Source organism: Cajanus cajan, chromosome 6 (assembly GCF_000230855.2).
Source record: "Cajanus cajan strain Asha chromosome 6, NIPB_CcT2T_4, whole genome shotgun sequence".
In the NCBI taxonomy this organism is placed as follows: Eukaryota; Viridiplantae; Streptophyta; class Magnoliopsida; order Fabales; family Fabaceae; genus Cajanus; species Cajanus cajan.
The window spans coordinates 49592689-49616442 of record NC_138522.1 but is presented as its reverse complement, the minus strand read 5'-3'; the positions used below and the strand labels follow the sequence as shown (position 1 = coordinate 49616442).

The window sequence follows — 23754 nt, the reverse complement described above, 5'->3', positions numbered from 1 at the left end:
CTTGATTTTACACTCTCTTTCCATGTTAAAGATGAATTTTACGTGGAAGCAAAATTTTTTTGCTTCAACTAAACGTGAAAATTCACGTTTGTGTTGAAACCCAAACATGCACTAAATCTCACATTGATTTTAATAAAAAGCATAAATGTACATTTAATAAAACCTTATTTCCTTTTTCTTTATTTTTTATTATATTTTTCTTGTATGCATAAAAAATATCATATTTCTCTTATGTCAAGCATTTACAAAACTTTCTCCTTTTTCACTCGTTCCTTTCAACTGAAATTAGTTATTTCATTTTTCTTCTTCACACCAAACAAAATACACTGATATCATTATTTCATATTTTTAATTGCTAATGAATATCAAAAATCTCATTTTATAAAACAAAATATAGAATTTTTCATTTAAGGCAATATATATACTTTATCCAAACATTTATTAGTGAATATGGATTAATTATTATGTAATTGTTTAACTTTACAAGTGATTTTAAATTTAAATATCAAATATATAATTATATTGAATATTTTAAAAATAATAATTTTAAGGCACGTACCAAATCTTATTCCATTTTTTTTTTTTTTTGCAAAACCTCATTCCAATTGTTATTTAATGTGAAAAGATATATGTGTAGCCTCGTTCTATAAAAAATTATTTTGTGCAATAATGTTTGAATTAAGTTTTACAGATTTTGAATTTGAACTCTTTCAAGGTTTAGTAAATCAACTTCTCTTGTTGGGTGGAAAGGGATTGAGGTAGTTAGAAGTATGAAGACTTAGGTTTAATCCTTATTGCGACCATCTTTGTAATTTTTTTTATTTTTTAAAAAAAAATTACAATAAGCAACAAAATTCAAATTTAAAAATTTATATATCCTACTTTAATTTCTCACCATTAATTTGTGTCTAATAATTTTAACGGTAATTAGTATTTAGATTAGAATTTAAGTATCTCATGCAAATTATTAAAACACTCAGCAATTAGACTTAATATGCTTTATATTAAAAAAAACAACTAATTTATTAGGACCGACTTAACGGTAGAGTGGGATAAGAATTTAAATTTGTTTTTTTACTATAATTATAATTTTTTATTGATAAAATATATATTAATTTATCTTTGAAGAACAACAATATTTATATTTATTGTTATTAATATGTTCTAACAGTATATTTTAATATATAAAAAATTAATATTTTTTCATGGGTAAGCCTCCTATATTTATAGATACATACAGGATCCCTGCCGTACACTCAAGGTTTTCTTTTAATTATTTAACAGTAAAACCAAACAAAACAATTATCAATCGTACAACGTATAAGGGAAGCAAAGGATAGTTTTTCTTCCTTCAGTTTTGTTTCTCCTTTTCTTTACGTTTCATCGCTTTTCATTTTAATTTTCACCTTTTACTCAACTTGTTAGTTTGGTAAGAGATTAAATCACAGGAACATTTCCTGTCAAAAAAATATATATATCACAACACTTTTCAGTATAATTTTACTAATAACAGTCATGCACTATATCATAAATATCTTACCCAAATTTAGTCATAAAACTAACCTCTATCCAATATCAATTGATACTCTTTGTATATAAAATACAGATGTTGTTAGAGTTTATTTACCAACTTATTTTAGAAGTTTTTAAACTAATTTAATTTTTTTATAAAATTATATATCTTATATTAAAGATAATTTGATTATGTTTCCGCCGTAAAATTTTATTTAATAATTGCTTTGTGAGACTCATATATGAGGTAGAAGTATTGTCCATTCTATCATTAGCCTTCGCATTTTTTTCATTTGAAAGATGTCTTCAGTTAAGGGAGAAAAAAAAGGTTTATAACTTTAATTTTTAAGTTATTTTTAAGTAAGATGAAATAATTATTCTCCTCTCTCAATCAAGGATCCACACATGGTCTATGACCATATCTAACATTATTATTTCAATCTTAAGTTTGTTCGTTGTGATGCTAAATTTGTATATGATATCTGCATCAACTCTGTAAACTTTCGAAGTTTTTGTTTTTGACTTATTTTTAAACAGCGTGAGACATTTTAGTTTGATGAATATTATTTTTGAAAATTTCCAGGGTTTACAGACATTGATTAAAATTGAGATCAAAGTATTTTAAAAGTATTTTTTTTTTCTTCTCTTAATCTACCAAGACATTTTTTTAAGATAAAGCCACGAAGGTTCCATTAAAAAAAAAAACTAAATCAGACAATACCTTCTACAATAAACTTAACAATATAAAAAACTCAAATGTCAAAATATAGTATACCACATTTATTGTTAACGTATTATTACGCAAGTATAGTATTATAATTGTATAAACCTTTAAATATAACTGTTGCATGACTTTTTCAATTAAAAATTATTTTAATACATAAGACAGAATATATATATATATATACACACATACCACTTTACGTCTATCAATTAGTTTATTAGTTAAACTTTTTATACACTTTTCATAAGTTTATAATTTATAAGTGTTTACTTTTACAACTCATAATTTTTAACTTAAAAACACCTTTCAGTTAATATAATATAATTGTTAGGTACATAAGATTGGTTGAATTATCACAACCATGTAGAGCCATCTAAAGTTCTAAACCATGTTAGAAAACCTTGATCAATGACTTGCATGGAAATGCCCTTAGCACGTGACATAATTGTCCAACTATCAAGCGAACAGAAAAATATAAATCGTAGTTTCCCGTCACCTTTGGTACGTACGTATTAAAAATTAAAAAACTTAAATAACTTGCAACGTATACGAACTAAAAACCATGTGTCTTAAAAGTATTAATAACAAAATTAGTTACATCGCTTACCGAATAATAAAAAAGATACCTTAAGAAAAAGTAACATACTTTATGTTAACTTCAATTTAAAACAATAGAAATGATATAATATTTAGTCATTTTTCATTATCCCGCTGAACTGATATTTTACTGGTCTTCTGTTCTTTGTCCATTCTTTTCAAATTGCTTCTATGGTTTATTCTAACCGAACAATAAACCGGTTTCCAATCGTTCTTGCGAATCTAATTTTGAGAATACATGTTCAATTGCTACAAAAAGGACCTCTAAATAAACGTACAATTAATGTAGTGTAAATAAATACTACGCAAGAGACTACATACTACTCGTGTGATTTTTCCTAGTTTATCCACACGGATCGTATAGCATACAAAATATTTGACATTTTTCCTTTGGGGGCTTAAATGTACATTGATTTTCAATTTTCAATTCGATTCTCATCAAAATCTTCACTCACTGTTCTGAGATATTACTTCTCCGAATTTGCGGAAGAGTTGGGCATCAGAGGTGCTGATGGATGGACAATTCACCAAGTGTGGAGTTTGAAGATTTGCATATTCATCCTTGTAGCATAGCATATTTGCAGAAGGCTGTGAATCAGGTAGCAGTGCTTGTGTTGGAACATTTTGTTTTGGTGGAGTTATGGATGTCACTAGACTTGCTAGCACACGTGTCACCTCATGCATAGTGGGCCTATCAACTCGTTGCTTCTTAGTGCATAAAAGAGCAAGCTGAAAAACCTTTTTCACTGCTCCCATGTCCTTGCATGTAGCAGTAATATCTGGATCAACGGTTTCCATTACGGCATCATTAGCTGTCTTGGACAAAATCTACGCAAATAAAGACTATTAGTTGTTAGTGTAAGAAAAACATTGAGAATGAATGAATGAGTTAGGTGTATATCATAAATTATTGACCAAGGTAACACAACACCAAAGGGTCAAATGAAAAAAGTGTAACTATCTCAACAAAGCTCAAGACGGGGACAAAAAAGATAAAAGACATTAAGTGTTTAAAATGAATAGAATAGTCACCAGATGATGAAGGTTTGATTCGTTGTCAACAGCTTTCTTCCCAGTTAGTAGCTCTAGCAATACGACACCGTAGCTATACACATCAGATTTCTCATTGAGCCGGGAAGTTCTGGCATACTCGGGGTCTATATAGCCAATTGTGCCCATTATGTTAGTTGAAGTGTGGGACTTAGAGGTGCTCAGACTTTTTGCAATGCCAAAATCGGTGAGATGGGGCTCAAAGTCTTTATCTAATAAAATGTTAGATGATTTCACATCCCTGTGAATGATTCGTGGACTGCAATCATGGTGTAGATAAGCCAGCCCTTGAGCTGATCCAAGTGCTATTTTTAGACGAAGATCCCAATCAAGCTTTTTCTTCTTGGTAGGTCCTGGAAATAAATGTACATAACCAAATCATTGCTGGGATTTAAAGTGTTTTTTTTTTTTTACATTTTGCTGATAGATTAATCTATTGTTAGGTTCATATACAGGCAAGTGCAGCTCCAGGTAAAAAGGCATTGATTTAGAAAGTAATAGATTCTTCTAACCATTTTTAAGAATGCTAGAGATACTCAATCTAGCATTCTTTTAAACACTTTCTTTATTATTGATAAAAATTTATTAAAAATCACAAATTTTGTGAATCTCGCATCTTATCTAATAAGTATTTCTCCGAATTCACGAAAATCTAAAATTTTCAATTAATAATAAAGAGAATATTAGCCAGAAAGTGTTAGAAAGAGTGTTAAAGGGACATATGTAGAAAACTAGATGCAAGACACAACAAAAGAGCATATGGTCACCTCAATTAAAAAGACATAGATGCAACTAGAAAGTAGAAACCTCAATATGCACCTTAGAACGATTGCTCACATTACTAATACAGCACTAATTTGGAAGAGGAGAATATGGGAAATTGGAAAATATTGCTAAATGCAGGGTTGAATCTACATAGTAGATACAAGATATAGTTTGTACACCAAAGCATGCGGCATAGTACATCAGCAAAAGCTTGAACTTACCATGTAGAAGATCCCATAGACTGCCATTTTCCATGTAGTCATAAAAGAGAAGGTTCCCAAATGGAGACAACGAGTAGCCTTGGAGACTGACCAAATTCCTGTGCTTAATGCGGCCTACTGTCTCAAGCTCGGTCTCAAACTCTTTTAAAAAATATGAATAGTGGGAATAGAGTTTCTTGATAGCCACTGGCTTGCAATTCTTAAGAACACATTTATAAACTGTACTCGATGCACCATACCCAATTATATACTTCTCACTTAGGTTTTCAGTCATCCTCATGATATCATCATACACATGAAGCGCCATATTCATGTTAAGAATCACTAGCTTCGGAGGTGAGTAATTAACTGTCAATTCTCAAGCATGAACAATCAGTAGAATATCATCTTCATTTTCTATAGGCAGAGACAGTTGTGATAAAGTACCTGGTTTGTCAAAAGATCCATCAGGGAAAGGAGCTGGAGGATTGTGTGGTCGGAAAACTACTAGCAATATCATAAGAAAAATCCCGAGGGCTCCTAGAGCCATTCCTATAATAGCTGCCTTAGACAAGGTAACTGCAAGGTCAATATTCAATAAAACATATTAGCTCTTTCTGCATGTCAGCCCAAAAACCCTTATTTAGCTATATAAGGAAAGAATCTCATAGGAAGAACATCGCACCTACTGTAACATCCTCATTCCTCGACAATCATTTTGAATGATATACACAATCATAGAAAAATAAAAAGATACATATGAAACCTTGCTTTACACTTCAAATGCTCCTATTTAAACAAGTTCAACACTAAAAATTAATTGACACATATTGCATTCAGTCAAATGAATCCCATCTCAGAACTCCAACAATCCCTTACTGAACATATTCTCCCAGGCATAACAATCAAAGATAACAAGGAAAGATCTTTTCCGGGAAGAGCTAAAGATTTTCGGGTGCTTAAAGTATAAGATACAATAAGGCATAGATGGGAGGGAGCAACAGGATATTCCTGCTAGAAAGTTCAGCTGACCTCGCTCTTTACGGTGAGACCTATGACAATACAAACCCAGCCAATCATTACAAAGACCAGGGTTTCCAATGAAACTGCAAATAAAAGATAACAACAATAAATCAATCGATCCAAGAGGATATGCTGATGGAAAACAACATGAGTTGAAAAATAGAAGCAATTACGGCAAACCTGTCAGGAGAAAACCTGTAAAAAATGTTGCTTGTGGGAATAACACCAACTAAATTGTTATAAGAGACATTGCTGCAAAATTTAAAGCCCATAATTAACTTGTTAGGTAAAAGTCACTTGATCTTTCCAGAGAATTATTATACAAAATTGTTCAAAAATTAGAAACAAAAGAGACAAATCTTACAGCAGAGAAAGACTAAGGCAATTTACAAGCGAAGACAAATCCCCAGATAATTTGTTCTTTTCTAGTCTCCTGTAGAATTTTAAACCAAGTGATGCCATTAAAAATAGTAAGAATTGTAGTAAAATTCAGTATATCACGACTGTCAACCAAAATTTACAAAATAAGCACAGCATGGAACAAACTAATTCCGAGTCTAAATCAAGGGCAATTAAAGAGAACCTATATAGATGCTCAACGGAATCTGAGGAATACAAGATTTCGGAACAATAGTTTTTGAGCAATTCAAAAAAGAGTGTAAATTACAAAAAAATTAAAAATAAATAAATAAATAAAAACTATTATTAAAAATCAGTTAGTAGAATTTAAGGCAGTCAGTTCACTGTTAAAAGAGATTTGCCAAGTCTACAAAATACCATCAACTTCTATTAACAAAAGCATAAGGAATATAAAACAAACAAACACTGAATAAGGAAACGAAAAGGAGCTTACAAAGACATCATGTTCTGAAGCTGACTAAATTCTTTGGGAATCAAACCAGAGAGTTGATTATTTGAAAGATCACTGAAATATAGAATCATGAAAAGCGTCCGTGAAAAAACCAACAAATACAATAGCCTTACCTCACTAGTCACAAGATAAGGTCGGTTACGTGAATACACAAACATCATTTGGCTCGGTAAAACAAATTTGCAGGGATATTATATACCATGGTCAGTGGATGATAGTCAATAAGAAACAACTCAAGATTTGTTTTATTTTCATCAGAAATTTAATGGACTTACATATCCATGACGCTTCTAAGATTACCAAATTCTGCAGGAATAAGCCCTGTTAAATGATTTCTGCTCAGATTCCTAGCAAAATGATTACTAGCAATCAGTAAGAAGTAACATTCTAGATTTTTTTTTAAAAATAACTAGATAAAAAAAAAAAAACTCACAACTTCAGAAGATGTTCCAAGTCACCAATGGAAGAAGGAATGGAACCAATTATATTATTATTTGATATATCCCTGGAAGGAAAATATCAATTAGAAAGACATCACAGGGATTGATATCAGGAGACATTAAATTATTCGTACTTACAGTGTATCCAAATTACCAAACCGTGAAAGTTCAATTGGAACGGAGCCTTCAAGATTGTTTGAAGAAAGGTTCCTAAGGACGGCAATCACCATATCATGAAGGAATAAGAATCAATTAAGCAAAATAGGTTAAACTTTGAACTGTTAAGTATTGGCCAAGCATGCTTGAGAACTAATCACAATAAAATTACGGATATGTTGAACAAATGTTCTATTAAGTCAAGGTGAAACTTACAGATAGGTCATACTCTCCAAGATCTGAAAAGCTGAGGGGACTGTTCCACTCAGCTTATTCCCATGCACATTGCTGAAACATGACAATAGGAAAATCCATCACCTTAATTTAATATAAAATTCTATCTTATGAAGTAACATACAAAGCTAATTGCTTACAGGCTGTTGAGGCTTTTACACAAGCTAAGATCGTCAGGAATAGGACCCTCAAGGTTATTGTTGGCAATGTTTCTGCAAGAACAATGTGTGACTCATAAAGTTACTTAAAAACTAACAAGCTCGATGCTTCAAATTAATGACACTTACAAGTCAAACAGAAGAGTAAGCTTTCCAAGCTCAGGTGGGATATGTCCACTTAAATGGTTATCATTCAATTCCCTGCAGGGGAAGGTGAATCATTAGAGGACAATTTTAAACCAAGTTGCACCTCTTGGTAGGCGCTCTTCGTAGCAAACAAAACCCTGCTTAGAAAAATTATAAAAAGGGCATGACAGAAGGTTCGTTCTGAAGTTGTAATATTCAAAGTGAAATGATTAGCTATTGTCAGGAAGCCGCTACTTCTGATTTCAAGAGTCCAGAAAAGAAATATAAGATGCATATGGTCACTGATTAAAAGACTAAAGCATCTTACAAATAGTGAAGCTTTGTCATATTTCCAAGCTCTGGGGGGATGGGGCCAGTCAGCTTGTTTCCATTCAAAAACCTTCAAACATTGCATATTTAATCAAATAAGTCTAAAAAATTTCTGATATAATACACACTTTAAGGCAAAATCAAACTTAAAGATATAAAAGAAACTACTAGCATATACTTACAATTTTTCTGTGAAGGTCAAATTTCCCAGTATAGGAGGGATAGGTCCACTTAACATGTTACAACTCAAATCTCTGTAGGAAATGTCGAAAGAAGAATTAATAAAGAAGAGAGAAAATATCAAGTCAACAAAGAAACTTCATAAAGTTTGCTTTAATACAATACTTACAAGACAGTGAGAGCTTGCATCAGACCAATCACTGGTGGAATATGCCCTGAGAGTTTATTGCCTTGCAATGACCTGCCAAGCTCAAACAAGTTTAAAGGGAACTTCCTATATAAGGAAAGTGGAAGACCACATATTATTCTAGTAAAAAATATCTGAGAAAGGATAATGCAATACATACAGTGTTGCTACTTGCAGAAACCCAATATTGTATGGTATCTCTCCGTTTAGCTTGTTGTGGGATAAATCCCTGAAATCAATAGAATATATTAAAACAGTAAAGAGAAGACATGTTGAGGCAAAATCTGTCACACATACAATTTGATATACTTACAAGACCCCGAAAGTGGTACAATTGCCTATGTTTTCGGGAATACTGCCTGTCAAGCTGTTGTTTCTCACATCACTACAAAATGGTAGGACAAAAATAATTACAGTCGCTTAGGAAATGTAAACTTCCATGACTTGAAATAAAAAGAGAGCCAATGCTGTAACTTACAAATACCACAATCCAGTTAACTGGCACATGTCTGGAGAAAGTGAACCCACCAAATTGTTATCTCGCAAGCCACTATGATAGCAAAATGAAAAAGACACAAAGAAAGATTGGCAGCAAGATCACATCAGATTCAGACTCTAAAGGGAGAGAAGTAATGAGTCAATTAAGCAATAGATTTCATGCATAATAGTTATACTCACAGATATTGCAAAACTTCATTCCAGTATATAAGCCTTGGTATCTCCCCACTAAGATTATTCTGCGCCAGGTCTCTAGAACAGAACCAGTTTAATAAAAAAAATTGTGAATGACAGCTACAGATACAATAATTATCCTTATGAAGAGAACAAGAAAACAGAAAAATAACTTACAGAGTCTTCAAGTTAGGAATCTGAGAGAGAGTTGAAGGAATTGGTCCAATAAGTTGATTATCTTTCAAAATTCTGAGAACACATTCAACAAAAACAAAGCCCCGTCATGACCGTACTTAACACATCCTAGGCAAAACAAAACCTCAAGTCCTCAACCACAAGAACTCACAGATTTTCCAGTTGTTTCATCTTCGAAAATGAAAACGGTATATCTCCCCGAATCTCATTAAACGACAAGTCTCTGTCAACACAGTAAAATTCAAAAGTCCCCCCTTAAGTCATTTTCACTTGTCAGTCAATTCAAATCAAAATTATCGATCGAATACAGCTCTTCAGGTACGAAACATACATGGTTTTCAAAGAGGAACAATCACCAAGCTCATCAGGTATCTGGCCAGACAATCGGTTTTCCTTGAAATCACTGTTCAAGCAACAAAGAGAAACAAAACAACATTAATTTACATAGCCACAAGAAGCATGAGAAATGCCGATGAAAGAGACTAAAAGTGAAAAATGCGAACTAGTAAGTACATAGAAAGCAAGCTGTTAAGACTCCCTATTGCAGGCGAAATCTCTCCCTCCATATTCAATCCCGAAAGATTCCTGCAAAAAAGAAAAAATGAAAATCCTTATGGTCACTGTGACTTGCATAATGCACATACACTACTCATGAGTGAAGAACAGTGTGTGTTAGTACTTACAATGCAACCACATTGAAAGTGAGATTATCACATGTAACCCCTCTCCACACACAATAATCGGAGGAAGCGGAGTGAGTCCAGTCAAAGAGAACGTTATCCACATCTCTAAACGACTTCTTTATCTCCAGCAACGTGGCTCCTTCAATTGAAACATTATCAAACAGAGTAACAAAGAAAAACACGGCGTTTGAGTTTGGTTAGAGTGAAGGACTGACCGTCGTGCGAAACCACGGAATTGATTGCATCCAGAGAGAGAAGAAGAAAAAGCGGAAGGAGAAAGGCCATGGCGATGGCGATGGCGCGTGGAAGAGAAATGTGATAAGGTTTGACAGAAGAAGCAGAGCTTAGTTTGTGCAATCACATCACATGAGGCTCTCTCTATAATGCAATGGTGAATTGCGAATGGTAACAGAGAGAGAGAGAGAGAGAGAGAGAGAGTGGAATAAAGTTAAAACTATCTGGCAGTGGCAGAGGGTCTGCAACACTGAAGCATAGTCTCTATCTATCTCCGAGTTTCTCTCTCTTAACTATTCGCTGCGGTAGCTGTATTCCTATTCACTATTCTCACTCACTTGTTACCTTACATTACAATGCTTTTAATTCAGATCGCATTCGCAAGGGGTCGCTTTCAGTTTCTCCTTCTTTGTGAGAGAGAGTTCAGAGCCATTTCAGACCAACTGACAAAGACACTCTCTTTTTCTTTCCTTCTTATTTATTTGGAGGTTGGAGCCTGGAGCCTGGAGCCTGGAGGGAGCTACGTTTGCTACTTATTATGCCTATGGATCCCATCTTAAAATCTTCTTCACTCTAAATCTTTCTCACATTTTATAAACTTGGAATCAAATCAAAACTACTATAGTAACTTTTTAAAATGTTTCCCTCCTTGCAACCCCTATATCTTCTCCTAATGTAATTTCCCACTATCACATATATCCCACAATCTTTTTTTCTCTTGTTTTTTTACAATATCTTTTGCCATCAAGATTCATTAAATCAACGGTAATCCTAGTATTTTGGATGAAAAAAATATGGACATCGTCACATTTCATGTAATCAGGCTATCTAGCTATGAACTTAATTTGTGTGTGGATTCTTTTTGGTGCTAAGTAGAGAGAGATGCACAGAATAAGGTTGAGTATTAAATTCTCTCTTGTTGAAAAATGAGGTTGAGTGTTATAAAAAAAAAATATTGACCATTCAATCACTTTTTATGTATCTCTTTTATTGAAAAAATTTAGTTATTGAGAAATTACATATGTTTTTCTTTTTGGTGGTGAGAGAATAGACTTTGATTCCTTGTACTTTTGTATTTGGTACAGTACGAAAATTATAAAAAGACAAAAAAAATGTGAGATAAAAAAAAAAAACAGCCACGGATAAATCATAAAACTCGCATTAATTTTCTTACGACGCCCACAGTTTGTGATTTGTTTCCTATGCCACCAAGGAAAAATCTATAAATCATATCAACATCTCATAAAAAGTAATACTCTTATAATTTTTTACACTTTTAATTTACTTTATTACAAATTTTTATACCTTTTTCTTTTTCATTTATTAAATATTTATTATCTAGTTAAATTTATTTTTAAAGTAATTAGTTCAACTTTAATTAAATTATAGAAAAACAAATCCATTTAAGATTTTCTTACAATTTAAACTCAAAAAATGTATATGCAAATTACTTTTCTTGTTTTTACACATTAGTCTCTAAATTTAAATTTAATAAAAAAAATCATGAATAAAGTATAACATGCAGGATGAACATTTTGCGCCTAAACACGTTAATATATCAACTACTGTAAAAGTTGTATTTCATTATCATTTTTTTTTTGCGTCTTTTTTATATAATTCATTATTCATTGTTGTAATAGTTTATAAATTAATGAATATAATTTATTTTTTTATTTTTTTCACCCTATTAATTTATTGAATATTCTATACAAACAAATTTACACTTTTTGCCTAATTAATTTACATTTAGTTACATGATTAAGAAAAACTATACTCATGTATTTGTTATTATCTTTTCATGTAAAGTTAATATCTAAAATCAATTTTTAGACAAATCATTACAATTTATTATCTCCCCACTTAATTAAAATATTAAAAGAATAGTTGGAAAAATTTATTAATATAGAAATATAAATTTGATATACAATATAACCCATAGGGATGCATTTTTTACGGAAGCAAGTAGGAAAATTTATCCTTAACTCCTAGAAATAAATGATTTAACTGAAAGAATATTAATATTCTAAATTATTAGACTGAAATTAAATTATTTAAAAATTAAAAAAACACAAATATTATATATATATATATATATTAAAGAAATTGTAGTTTTTTAACTAAAAAAACTCAATTAAAGGTAGTGAATTTAAAAATATAAAAAAAATTAAAGAGTAATTTTTTTTAACTTCCGTATAAGATATTCAATTACAAGTGTTCTTAAAATATTTTCATAAGATATAAATTAAATGAAAAATATATTTCATTACAAAAGTTCTTTTGAAAATATTTTCAGAAAATATAAGTTAGATAAATATAATTGAAACAATTGTGTATATGTTATAAGAGTTTAATTTATATATATTAACAACGTAAAATGTTTTAGAAAATACGGTTATTATAATTTTTAAAGTAATTTTCATAAAAATCAACAAACTCGTCTTATATAATAATTTATGATTAGATGATATAATAAAAAAATTATATTATAAATATATAAACTGTTTATTATAAAAAAAAATATAATTTGCACTTAAATCATATAAATAATATTGTGCAAGTATACAAATTAGTTTTTTTTATCAATATTAATTTACATAAGTGTAAAAAGTTATATCTCTTAATCAAAAAGTCTAAAATTAAATTTCAATTTTAAATATGAAATAAATTATATTAAAAAAATGTCTACTTTGTGATATTTCATATTAATATTATAATTAAAAAAGAAGTGTGATGTAACGTTTAATTAACAGAATAATAATCTTCTGTATTGTAGTAACTGATCATTGTGAAAGTTTCTATGAGTTGGGACCATATAAATTATGCTGTCACGACAGTGACAACCCCATCTTAATGCCTTGTTTGATATGCAAGAAATCTCATGAAAACGAAAATACGAGGCCTTGTTTGATCTCCAAAACTCTTGTGTCTTGTATAGGTCTTGTTTTTTTGTTCGGTACAAACCTAAGAGAATGAGAATCGAAAGTTGAAATGGCTTGTATACATTATTTTTTTTATCTGTTCTTTGGTCCGCGAGATTGTGAAGGAACGCGTATAGAAACTAGAAAAAATGATAAAGTTATCTTATAATTATTATTGCGACTATCGTAATGTTTCCTATTTTTATAAAAAAAAAAATAATACTTTTAAATTATTCTGAACCGAGTTCAAAATTAAACAATATTGATTGAAAATTAAACAATGTGGTTCTAAGATACTTAACTTAAGTTTACTATAAGCGACCTAGTTGCAGAGTAATTTTGATCAGTGTTGTAAAACTCGGCTCGACCCGGCCGGTCGAACCGGTCGAACCGGAAACCGGTGGTTAGACCGAGCCGAACTAGTCCTCAGATCGGATATGCATCTAACTCGGTATGACTCGGTTTGACCCGGTTAAAAACCCGGTTGAACCAGCGACTTGCGGGTCTCATGACCCAAAAAAATTAAACGACGTCGTTTTGTTAAATGCCTCTACTCGTTGCACGCATAAGCTTCTTCCTTCAGAAACCCTAAGGTTATTTTTTTCAGTGTGATTTTGAGAAACAAATCCTGCTCGTTGCATCGTTGCTTCTCTGCACGCACCACCGCACTGCCACAGCTGCATCGCTGCACCACGATAGTCGCACCACCGTCGCACTACCGCATCGCTACACTGCCACCTGTGAGGTCCGTGACCCCCTCCCCCTTTTTTTTTTCTCTCTCACTCACTCTTATTCTTCTTCCTTTCTCTAAATTCCTTGTGGTTGATTTTGTTTCCTTTAGCTGGAGCCGTGAGTGATCTTGGAGGTCCTTTCTCACAATCTTGAAGTGGAGCTAGCTGGGTGCTGAATTCTCTCCTTTCTCCTTCGTTCTTCGTCCTTTTCTTCCTAGAACTTGGAACCTTCGCACTGAGGTAAGGGAAGCTAGGTTTTGCTGGTTTGGGTTGAGAATGAGTTGAAAAACTCTTAAGTTGTTTGATTTTGGATGATTGACGAGCTGTTTTGATGAAATTTTTATTTTCGGGTTTTTGGGGTTTTGGGGTGAAATTTTGGGGTTTTGATGATTTTTGGTTGCATGTTGAAAAAAAAGGGGTTTTTGTGTTAATTGACGAAAATGTAGTTCTTTGGAGGGTTTGCATGTGTTTGGGCTGTTGGATTGTTGCAGGTTGTTGTTCAAAAATGGAGGAGGGATTGTTTGCTGTCACAAACGGCTGAGCCGTTTTGAACGGCTGAGCCCTTTGGGGGTTTCGTGGCAGGGGAGGGTTTCTGGAACCAAACGGCTGAGCCGTTTTAAGGCGCTGAGCGCTTTGGGGGCAGAGAGCCACCTGGAACCAAATAGTTGAGCCATTTTAAGGCGCTAGCGCCTTTGAGGCAGAGAGCAAGAGGAGAATCCCTGGAGGTAAAGCGTTGAGCGCTTTGTAGGCGCTGAGCGCCTTTGTGCTTTCAGAATTGGACTTTGTAGTCTTCATAAAAGTTGTAGCCTTGGATCTTAGCTTCCCAATGGCACTGGAATCACCCAAAAAAGAGTTTTAGAACTCCAGATATGACTGTTTAAGTGAAGAGGGGTCAAGCTGCCAGCTTTACTTATAGCTGTTGCGGTTTTCATCAGTTTTAACAAGGTATATGAAGGAATTAGGACTTGGTGTCTTCTTGAGAGTTGTAGGAAATCTTCTTATCTTTCATATGAGATAAGGATGAGTATGGTAGGAGTAGTATAACTCCTGATGCTCTGTCTTCTGAGAAGGTTGTCATTTTCACATTTAGTGAGTTGATATGTTGAGCTGTATCAGTTGTATGTTGTTGTGAGTTGATATGTTGAGTTGTATCAGTTGTATGTTATTGTGAGTTGATATGTTGAGTTGTATCAGTTGTATACTGTTGTGAATTGATATGTTGAGCTATATCAGTTGTATGTTGTTGTGAATTGATATGTTGAGTTGTATCAGTTGTATACTGTTGTGAGTTGATATGTTGAGTTGTACAATTGTGTTGTACTGTGTGTTGATATTGTGTGTTGTAGGCCGTAAGGCTGAGGTGTTGTAGGCCGAAAGGCTGAGGTGTTGTAGGCCGAAAGGCTGAGGTGATTGTAGGTCGCAAGGCTGAGGTGATTGTAGGCCGCAAGGCTGAGGTGTTGTAGGCCGAAAGGCTAAGGTGTTGTAGGCCGAAAGGCTGAGGTGATGTAGGCCGAAAGGTTGAGTTGTTGATCACTAAGACTAGAGGAGTTGTTTTCGAAATTCCTCATCCCATTGTGTGGATTGAGTGGTTGTGGTGCTCTTGGAGCCCAATTTGTTGAAAACCCTCCCTGGAAAGCTGACCCTTGGAGTGGTAACTTGCTGTTCTCCTCTAAGTCTTAGTGGTCCCGTGTGTGGGCAAGGTCGAGGCACACGTGTACAAAGCGACCACGGTATAGGGGCCAAGTCGACCTATACCGATTACAAGCGACCAATACTAACTTATATGCGTGACGACGCACTGTATGTTTTATTGTTGTTATGCTATATGCTGATGATGTGAGATGTGTGTTGTTATTGCTAAATGTTGTGGTATTTTAAATTGATTTTGTTAAAGCTGATTGATGTGTTGATTTGATGTGTTTATAAGGGGTAGCTATTTACTATTCATATATATATATATATATATATATATATATATATATATATATATATATATATATATGTATGTTATTTCTTTTCACTAGCTTACCCTTAGTTGTTTCCATGTGATTTGGACTGCGATGATCATACTATGTATGGGAGCAGAGCAGGGTTAGACTGGTGATAGTGGCAAGTCTGCAGCTGGAAAAAGGAGGAGTCTTGTTTGGAGGATGTTTGTTTGTTAGGCCATTATCTGGCTACTTTGGTTGTATTTCGTTTGTACACTCTAACTCTAGTCGGATTGGAACATTGTATATAATTATATTCTAGATCCTATATTTATATACTCGTTCTATTCTGTCTAGTGTTTTCGGTGTGCTATGGTTGTGAGTGTAGTGACCAGCCGGGTCGTTACACCACCTCGTCGCACCACCGCGCGTTGCTTCAGGTTATAAGTTGTGCGATTTTTTGATTGTTTAAGATATTGGTACCATTTTTTGATTTTACAAGGGATTGCGTAGGTGAAAGCAGTGCCTTGTACCTATTGCTCCTTTCCTTCTCAAATCGTTGAAAACAGCACAACACCATCTCCCTATATCAGCCGAGTGGCTCAAGTCCAGAATTTTTACATCAAAATTTATAATCGAGAAAATGTTTTAGTAGTCTCTTGGTGCGCCGCACCAGCTCGGTTGCCGGGATATGTAGGCTTTGCTTTACAATTTTACCCGATTAATCTGGTACATTATTTAAATTTATTAATATTTTGAATCATAATTTTTATTTAAATAAAACACTGTTTGGTACATTAAAAGAGCCGATAAAGGAATTGAAAAGAAAAAGAAAATGATATAGATTTGTTTAAAACACTGTTTGCTACAACTTTTACTCCTTGGACATAAATAGTTTATATAGATTTGTTTAAATCTTGTAGTTCAATTATGTTTAAATGTTATTTGTAGCTTTGTTATGTGACTTGTTATATGTTTGAACTTACAAGTTAGCTTGGAACTTATGTGTGTTTTTTACTTGTTTGAAACTCATATTTAGAACTTGTTTTATTTGCTTAAAACTCATGAATGACATTATAAAATTATGTTAAAATGTGTTTATAATTTTTGTGGAGTTTATTTTAAGGTATGATGTGATTTTTTTTTTTTGAAATTTATAGGTATGAAATATGTATAACAAATATTTTTTTAATTTTTTTTAATAGAAACCGGGTCATGCGGTTTAATAGGTGACCCACCGGTCTAACCAGTGATCCATTGACCCAGTACTCTTACCGGTTCAATGACCGGTTCGGTTTTTAAAACACTAATTTTGATGATCCGTGGAACAAGAGAACGCACCTTCATCTACGGTCAACCCATTTCGGAAATAGGCAGTCCCATAAGCGGTCCCGAGTACGTATTTTATTACATAAAGTTCTTCTAAATAGTAAATATAGGTTTTTTTATTAAAAAATATAATATTATATGTTTTAGATGTTATAATTTAATTATATGTAACATGTAACTAAATGTTGTTTAGTTATTTTAAAGCTCAGGAGTCAGGGGTTTTGAAGAGTTAAGTTATTTATGAAATAATTTTATATAAAGTTAAGTTGGTTCAATTCTAACAAGAATATATGAGATTTTTTTAAGATAAAAACTTTATATATTTAATTTTAAAGAAAATTTATAGCAAAATTAGAGAAAAATTCTTTGAAACTCGAGTTTCTCTTCTCTCTTTTTTCCACTCAAAGTCATTTCCTTCTTCCTAACTATAGTTGATACACTTAAGCTAAGTTGAAGATTCAAAACCCGTAGCTAAGAATCTTAGTCAATGGGAGTCGTAGGCGACCCAAAGTTTATCCTTTTCTTCGTCTTTCTCTTATGCTTTGAGTTTAGTTAAGGGAAACTTTGTGATTTAATTTGCTATATTGAATGCTTATTGTTGTTGTTGAAATTTGTTGCTTTCTTTATTGAATTGGTGAAGATTGAGAATTTAAGTGTTGTTGAAAGGTGTTATTGAAAATGAAGTTTCTTTTGTAGATTGGTGGATTTGGTGTTGGATGGTTTCATGTTGTATCTTAAGTTGGTTTTGTGTTGTTTATGATGTATGTATGTTGTATGTTGTTTTGGTTGGTTGGATTGAAAGTTTTGAGCCATTTGGTGGTTATGATAAATGTAAAAATGAGCATCGTGCTAAGTATGCCTTCATTGTGTTGGACGTGGCTCAAATTAGGGGGTTTTCTATCCTGATCACATCGAATGTGAAATTGGTAGCAGCGAACATGGATCAGTGGGGAGTCCTCCAGCTTGGTCATGTCGAACATGGAATGAGTGGCATCAGACGTGAGAACTCAATAATTCATCGATTTGGTGATGTTGAGCCCCAAGGTGTGGTGTCCAACATAATCAAACCAATGGATCACTACCTAAGTGACATCAAACACATGTTAAGTGGTGTTAAGCATGAGTTAGGGAGAAACTCTCTGCCTGATTAAAATTGAGCATGCGTTTTGCCACGCCAAACACAGGAGACTTAGTTATATCAAATTGCATGATAACTCTAGGATAGTTGATGTTTGATTTATCTTTTTGCTACATAGTAGTTGAACTATAATAAGTATGGTGACTTGTTAGATTGTTACAAAAAATAAAGAGTATTTTTTAGTAAATGAATTCTTAAACACACTTCTAAATTTATATCCAAACAAGATCGTGTTGTTATTCAACCATTTTTTTTCCTTCTTTTGATGACTTGAGTGTTTAAGAAATTTTCATGTATACCTAATTCACTTCCACTACAACTCAATTGTGTTAAGGTCCCATTTATAAGAGTTTTATGGATAATTTATCTGTACTTATCTTATATTATTAGTGCTTATGAGAGTATTTGACAAAAATTATAGAATACCTTATGAGTAATTAGTAAGACGTTTTGAGCTTATTTGGATAAGTTTTCCAATAGAGTTTATTACTTGACTTATGTCATAACTTATTGAAAAATATTTGTTTGAATCTTATGGTTGATGCAGATAATTTTTATTTTTATTTTTCATTCTTTTATTAAAATCTAGTTTTATATTTTTTTATCACTCCTTTCAAAATCTTTTATTTGTCTTTAATACGTATTTTGATAAGTATAGCAATTGATGTAATAATAAAAAGGACAAAAGTCCAAGTATTGAAATCTTGAAGACCTACGTTATGATTAATTAATCTATTTTGATTATAACCAGATAAAAGAAAAAGATAAAATTATATAAAGAACATAATAAAGATAAAGAACATATAAAAATATTGAAAGATAGTTAAAATTTTAAAATAAAAAGATGTCAATGATTGATTTCACTAATTTTCCTCATATATACCCTTCACAGTTATTATTCAATTTTAGTTATTATTAAGTTAATTCAACAATCAAAAAAAAATATTTCAACCCTAATTCCTTAAGTGATAAATTATAGGTTGTTTAAGAAAAATCTCAATTCTCTCAGAAAGTTTGTGAAGCAACTCGCATTAAGATCGGAGGTCTAAAAGTCAACTGATAAAATTTATCACAACTTTGTTGATAATAAAGGTTATCAACATTTTATCTAAATCGTAATAATTTTTAAAAGAATTTTTCGAACTTGATTACAAATTATAACATCATGAAAAGGTTGATTAGGTCATAATAGTCATTAATCATAAGAATAAAATGATTAACTAAATAAAAAAAGGAAGAATTATATGGAGTTGGCTTGCTATGTCAATCCCCAACAATAACTCCCTTTGCTATCTAATATTAAACATTACAATATATGGAGTATCTTTCAATTATCTTCAAACCTTAATTTTATAAGTTTCCAAATGATTTTTTTCCAATTGAGTTTGTGATGTTCACTCATTCAAAGTGCTCACTAAACTCGCTCTAAGCGAGCAAGTTTGTGCTCCAAAAGTTTTATTTTGACTTCACTCGCTCAGAACATCCATGTAACTTGTTATGAGTGACTTTAAGGATACTTTTTAACTTAATTGGTTCAAAGTGAATTGTTGATTGCTTTAAGCGAATTTCTTTAGTATAAAGCAACCATTTTATGTTGAGACTTTATAACTTTCCAAATTTTTTTCTCTTTGTGATATTTCAACAAAGAAAAACATACAACATATCTAATATTTAAGTAATTAAACTGAAATTAAAATTATCTCTTAGCTAAGTATTTTATGACAAAAATTAAAATTTTAAAGCATAATATATATGAATAATTGCCTAAATTATATAAAATATTTATGCATATGTGACAATTATCACTCTCTCTACAAGTTTATCTTTTTATTTATTTTTCTTTTCTCCTCCAATTTTTTTTCTCTCTCTTTCTCCAAAATCTACATTCTCCAATTATAAAAAAAATGGCAACTTTATTTATTTATTTTTTTAAAATAGCACATCTAAAATATTTTTGTTATCAATATTTATACAATATTTTTTAAATCACTATTTTATAAAATACATAAAATTGATTTTTAATTTTTAAAATTTATGACTCTCAATTTTTAATCATAATTATATATATAATTGATTTATTATATTTTATTGCTAATTTTTTATTTTTTAAACTAAAATTAGGTGAATGGTGAGTAACTTTTTTTTGGGTACCATTTTTAATATTATTGCAATATATAATATCATTTTTAAAATTTACTTTATTACTTTTATAATTTTATTTTATTTTTGATTAAAATTTAATTTATAATCTTTTAATTTGTAAAATGAGTCAATATCTTTTAAGTACTTAAATAATGATATATTCAAATACTTTAAAATTATATAAATATTTGTTAACAATTATATTTAAATATAACAATTTATTAAATTTTAAACGCATATAACATAAATTTTTATTATTATATAAGATTATAAGAACTTGAATAAAACAAACCATGAAATAAGAATCACGCTAACACAAAGATTAAAGTAAACATAAAACAACTCAGACTACTCTTTTAAAGATCTATCGAATAAAAAGCATCTAATAAAAAAACAAAATTAAAGATATAATAAATGTATAAAGAAAAAACCAACAAAAATGTTGTATTATTATTATTATTGATGTTAATCTTAAATTGGCTAGCATTGTCTTTAAATGTGTACTACGTACTATTTCCCATATTAAGTGATGCTCCTGATTTAGGAACAAACCTCTCCGATTTCCATTTATCATCACTGATTTAGGGCCAGTTCCTGTATGTATGAGGCTCCTCCTCTTAGGCCATAAGACACAAACAACAAGTTAAGGACACTCTCTCACTCTGTCACACACAAACAAACTTCTTTTGAGGTGGTTGGCCTTCTAAGGCCAGACATAAAACTCTCATTGGAAAGGTAACAATAATATTCCCTCTCCTCAGAGAAAATTTTACTCATCTTCCTGAGATATTTTTAAATGATAAATATTTTTATTTATTTTTAAGTAAATACTAATCTTACTTATTTATTTACCTAACAGACACATACAATCTTTTATATAAAATAATATTATTTATATATTATTAAGAGAGAATAAATTATTAATGAAGTATTAATAATTAAATAAAATTTGAGTTTTTAGTCAATATTTTTTTTTGATTTGACAACTAAGAACTAAGCAATCTTCACGAAATATATATTTTTTGATCAAATATTTTTTAACACAGATAAATATCAAATTTGAAAACATTAAATTGACTTCTATATTTAAGATAGACTTTATAACTACTAGCTCAAGAGATTTGATTATGTATTAGTTAATTTTAACTTACAAATTATATTATAAATATATTACCAATTGTGATTTAAAAAATATATTAACTTAAATGAACAATTTCAAAGAATATACTAATAAATTATTATTTTTAAAATTGAAGAATGATTAAAATATTTATATAAAAAAACAAAATATTATACATAATTTAGAAAAAAATAAACTTATATAAAATTAATAAAATATGAATTGATTTGTTTCTTCTTTCTCTTGAAAATCAGAGAATAACTATACGTGATAATATTCAATGAATAATTTTTGAAAATCAGAGAATAAGTGTACGTGATTTGAACATATTCAAAGAGGTGACCACAAAGTCTTCATTAATTTTTTTATTCGACACACTTTTCATTTAATGATGAATCCATTATTTGAAGAGTTAATCACCTATATACTATTAATGTAAATTTTTTTTACACTGGCAACCAATCAGATTTGTTAATAGTATTATGTTATTTGCTCATTTAATTAAATTAAAATAAAAATGCACTATTAACATATTTGATTGATTGTCAGTGTAAAAAATTTTACTCTAACAATGTATAGGTGATTAACTCTTATTTGAATTGAATGCATGTCATGTAACAATAATAAACAATAAATTGCACATCATGAAATTGTACATATAAGTTATAACCCAACTTTTTTACTATCTTTATAATAATCTCATTAATTGTTTATAAATATTATATTAGCACTCTTTAAATATTATATTAATTATTTGAAAAGTATTATACTCAACCTTCTCATTAATAAATTGCTGTAAATGTTAAAAAAAATAAAAGAGTTCTGTAAAATTTTATAGAACCTTAGGAAATATAGGTATAATTTACTCTAATTTACGAGTCTTAATGATTTTGTATGTTATCGGTTGTACACAGAGACAATAGAACAGAAGTGTAGTGTTTGGGTTTAGGGTTGATTGTTTGTGGACTGTTTTGTTTCTCTGTCTTTAAAATTTCCCTTACTTAGCCGAGAAAGTAAAAAGAAAGTTAAGGGCCGTGGCTGTCTGTCGCCGTGGCCCAACAATCACATGCAAAACGTTATAGCATGAAGATCATCTTACAATTGTCCAAAATCACGTGACCATTAAATAATATATTTAAGTTTTATGGGTCCCATAATTATCAATATTTTTTTTTACAATAACTGGAGGTTAAAGGCGCGCTTATCTCTCTCTATATAATCTATAATAAGTTTTTATTTTACAAAAATATTTTGATAAATATATATTTTTAATTTAACAATTAAGTGAAATTCATTTAATATGATAATCAACTTCGAAATTTAACAATGGAAAAATTTCAAATTAAGAGTGAGAACAAAATTTCATATTACAAAGAAATTAAATATTTCTATTTTTAAACAATAAATTAAAAAATAAAGAGACCAAGTTGGTCAATACTATTATGATAACAGCATGCTTTCGCCGAACAAAATAAAAAAAACAAAAGAATCTGTTTCACGCTTCATGGAATGATTAATTTCTTTTACAATGGTAACACAAGATCAAAATGCCTCCTCCAAAAAACTATGAAAAAATGATAGCATAAAAAAAGAAAACATAAAAACGCCTCCTACAAACCCCGACTTAAAAAAAAGTCTTAAGCTTCACCATAAAAATAAATATTTTTTTTTTACAAAATGTCAAGAAACATTAAAAGTTAAAACACACCATATTGATGAATAGAGTTCTGTTTTTTGACACCAAATTTTCACAAAAAAACACCCAGAGTTTCGATCCTCTCCATTTCTTTCTCTCATTTTTTAGTCTATTTTTATGATTTTTGATAATGACATTTAATATCATTTATACATTCAAAATTATAGAAAATTGATTTTTAAAAAATGAAGAAAAAGAAATTGAGAGGATCTCAATTCACCCAAACAACACCTCAACATTTTCTTCTTCTTTTTTATCTCTAATTATTTTTTTTCCCTCAATCTTCTAACAAAGAACAATGGAGGAAAGAGAAAATAACTTTTTAAGGGTGTTGTTTGGGTGCTCCTGTCTTATATGTAAATTAAAAAATATTTTTGTAATGAATAAGCCAGAACCCAGACATGTCTGCAGGCGA

At 30.8% G+C, this 23754-nt stretch overlaps 1 protein-coding gene across 2 annotated transcripts; it reads right to left on the bottom strand.

The window, feature by feature from the left end:
* Positions 1–3034: 3034 nt before the first annotated feature.
* Positions 3035–10859, bottom strand: LOC109816121 (LRR receptor-like serine/threonine-protein kinase ERECTA). Of its 2 annotated transcripts, none has more exons than XM_020380999.3 (27): positions 10319–10859; positions 10104–10242; positions 9934–10005; positions 9752–9823; positions 9572–9643; positions 9403–9474; positions 9232–9303; positions 9032–9103; positions 8867–8938; positions 8714–8782; positions 8536–8607; positions 8369–8440; positions 8185–8256; positions 7860–7931; positions 7713–7784; positions 7555–7626; positions 7321–7392; positions 7176–7247; positions 7018–7089; positions 6725–6796; positions 6236–6304; positions 6067–6123; positions 5881–5954; positions 5296–5427; positions 4870–5217; positions 3866–4236; positions 3035–3661 (listed from the first exon to the last, which is right to left on the bottom strand). In XM_020380999.3, the coding sequence occupies exons 1-27, from the start codon at positions 10386–10388 to the stop codon at positions 3281–3283; spliced, it is 2934 nt and encodes a 977-aa protein (XP_020236588.1). In that variant the 5' UTR covers positions 10389–10859; the 3' UTR covers positions 3035–3280. The 2 variants fall into 2 exon arrangements, with proteins under 2 accessions (XP_020236588.1, XP_020236587.1); XM_020380998.3 differs by having other exon boundaries at positions 6052–6123; positions 10319–10858.
* Between the last annotated feature and the right edge of the window lie 12895 nt (positions 10860–23754).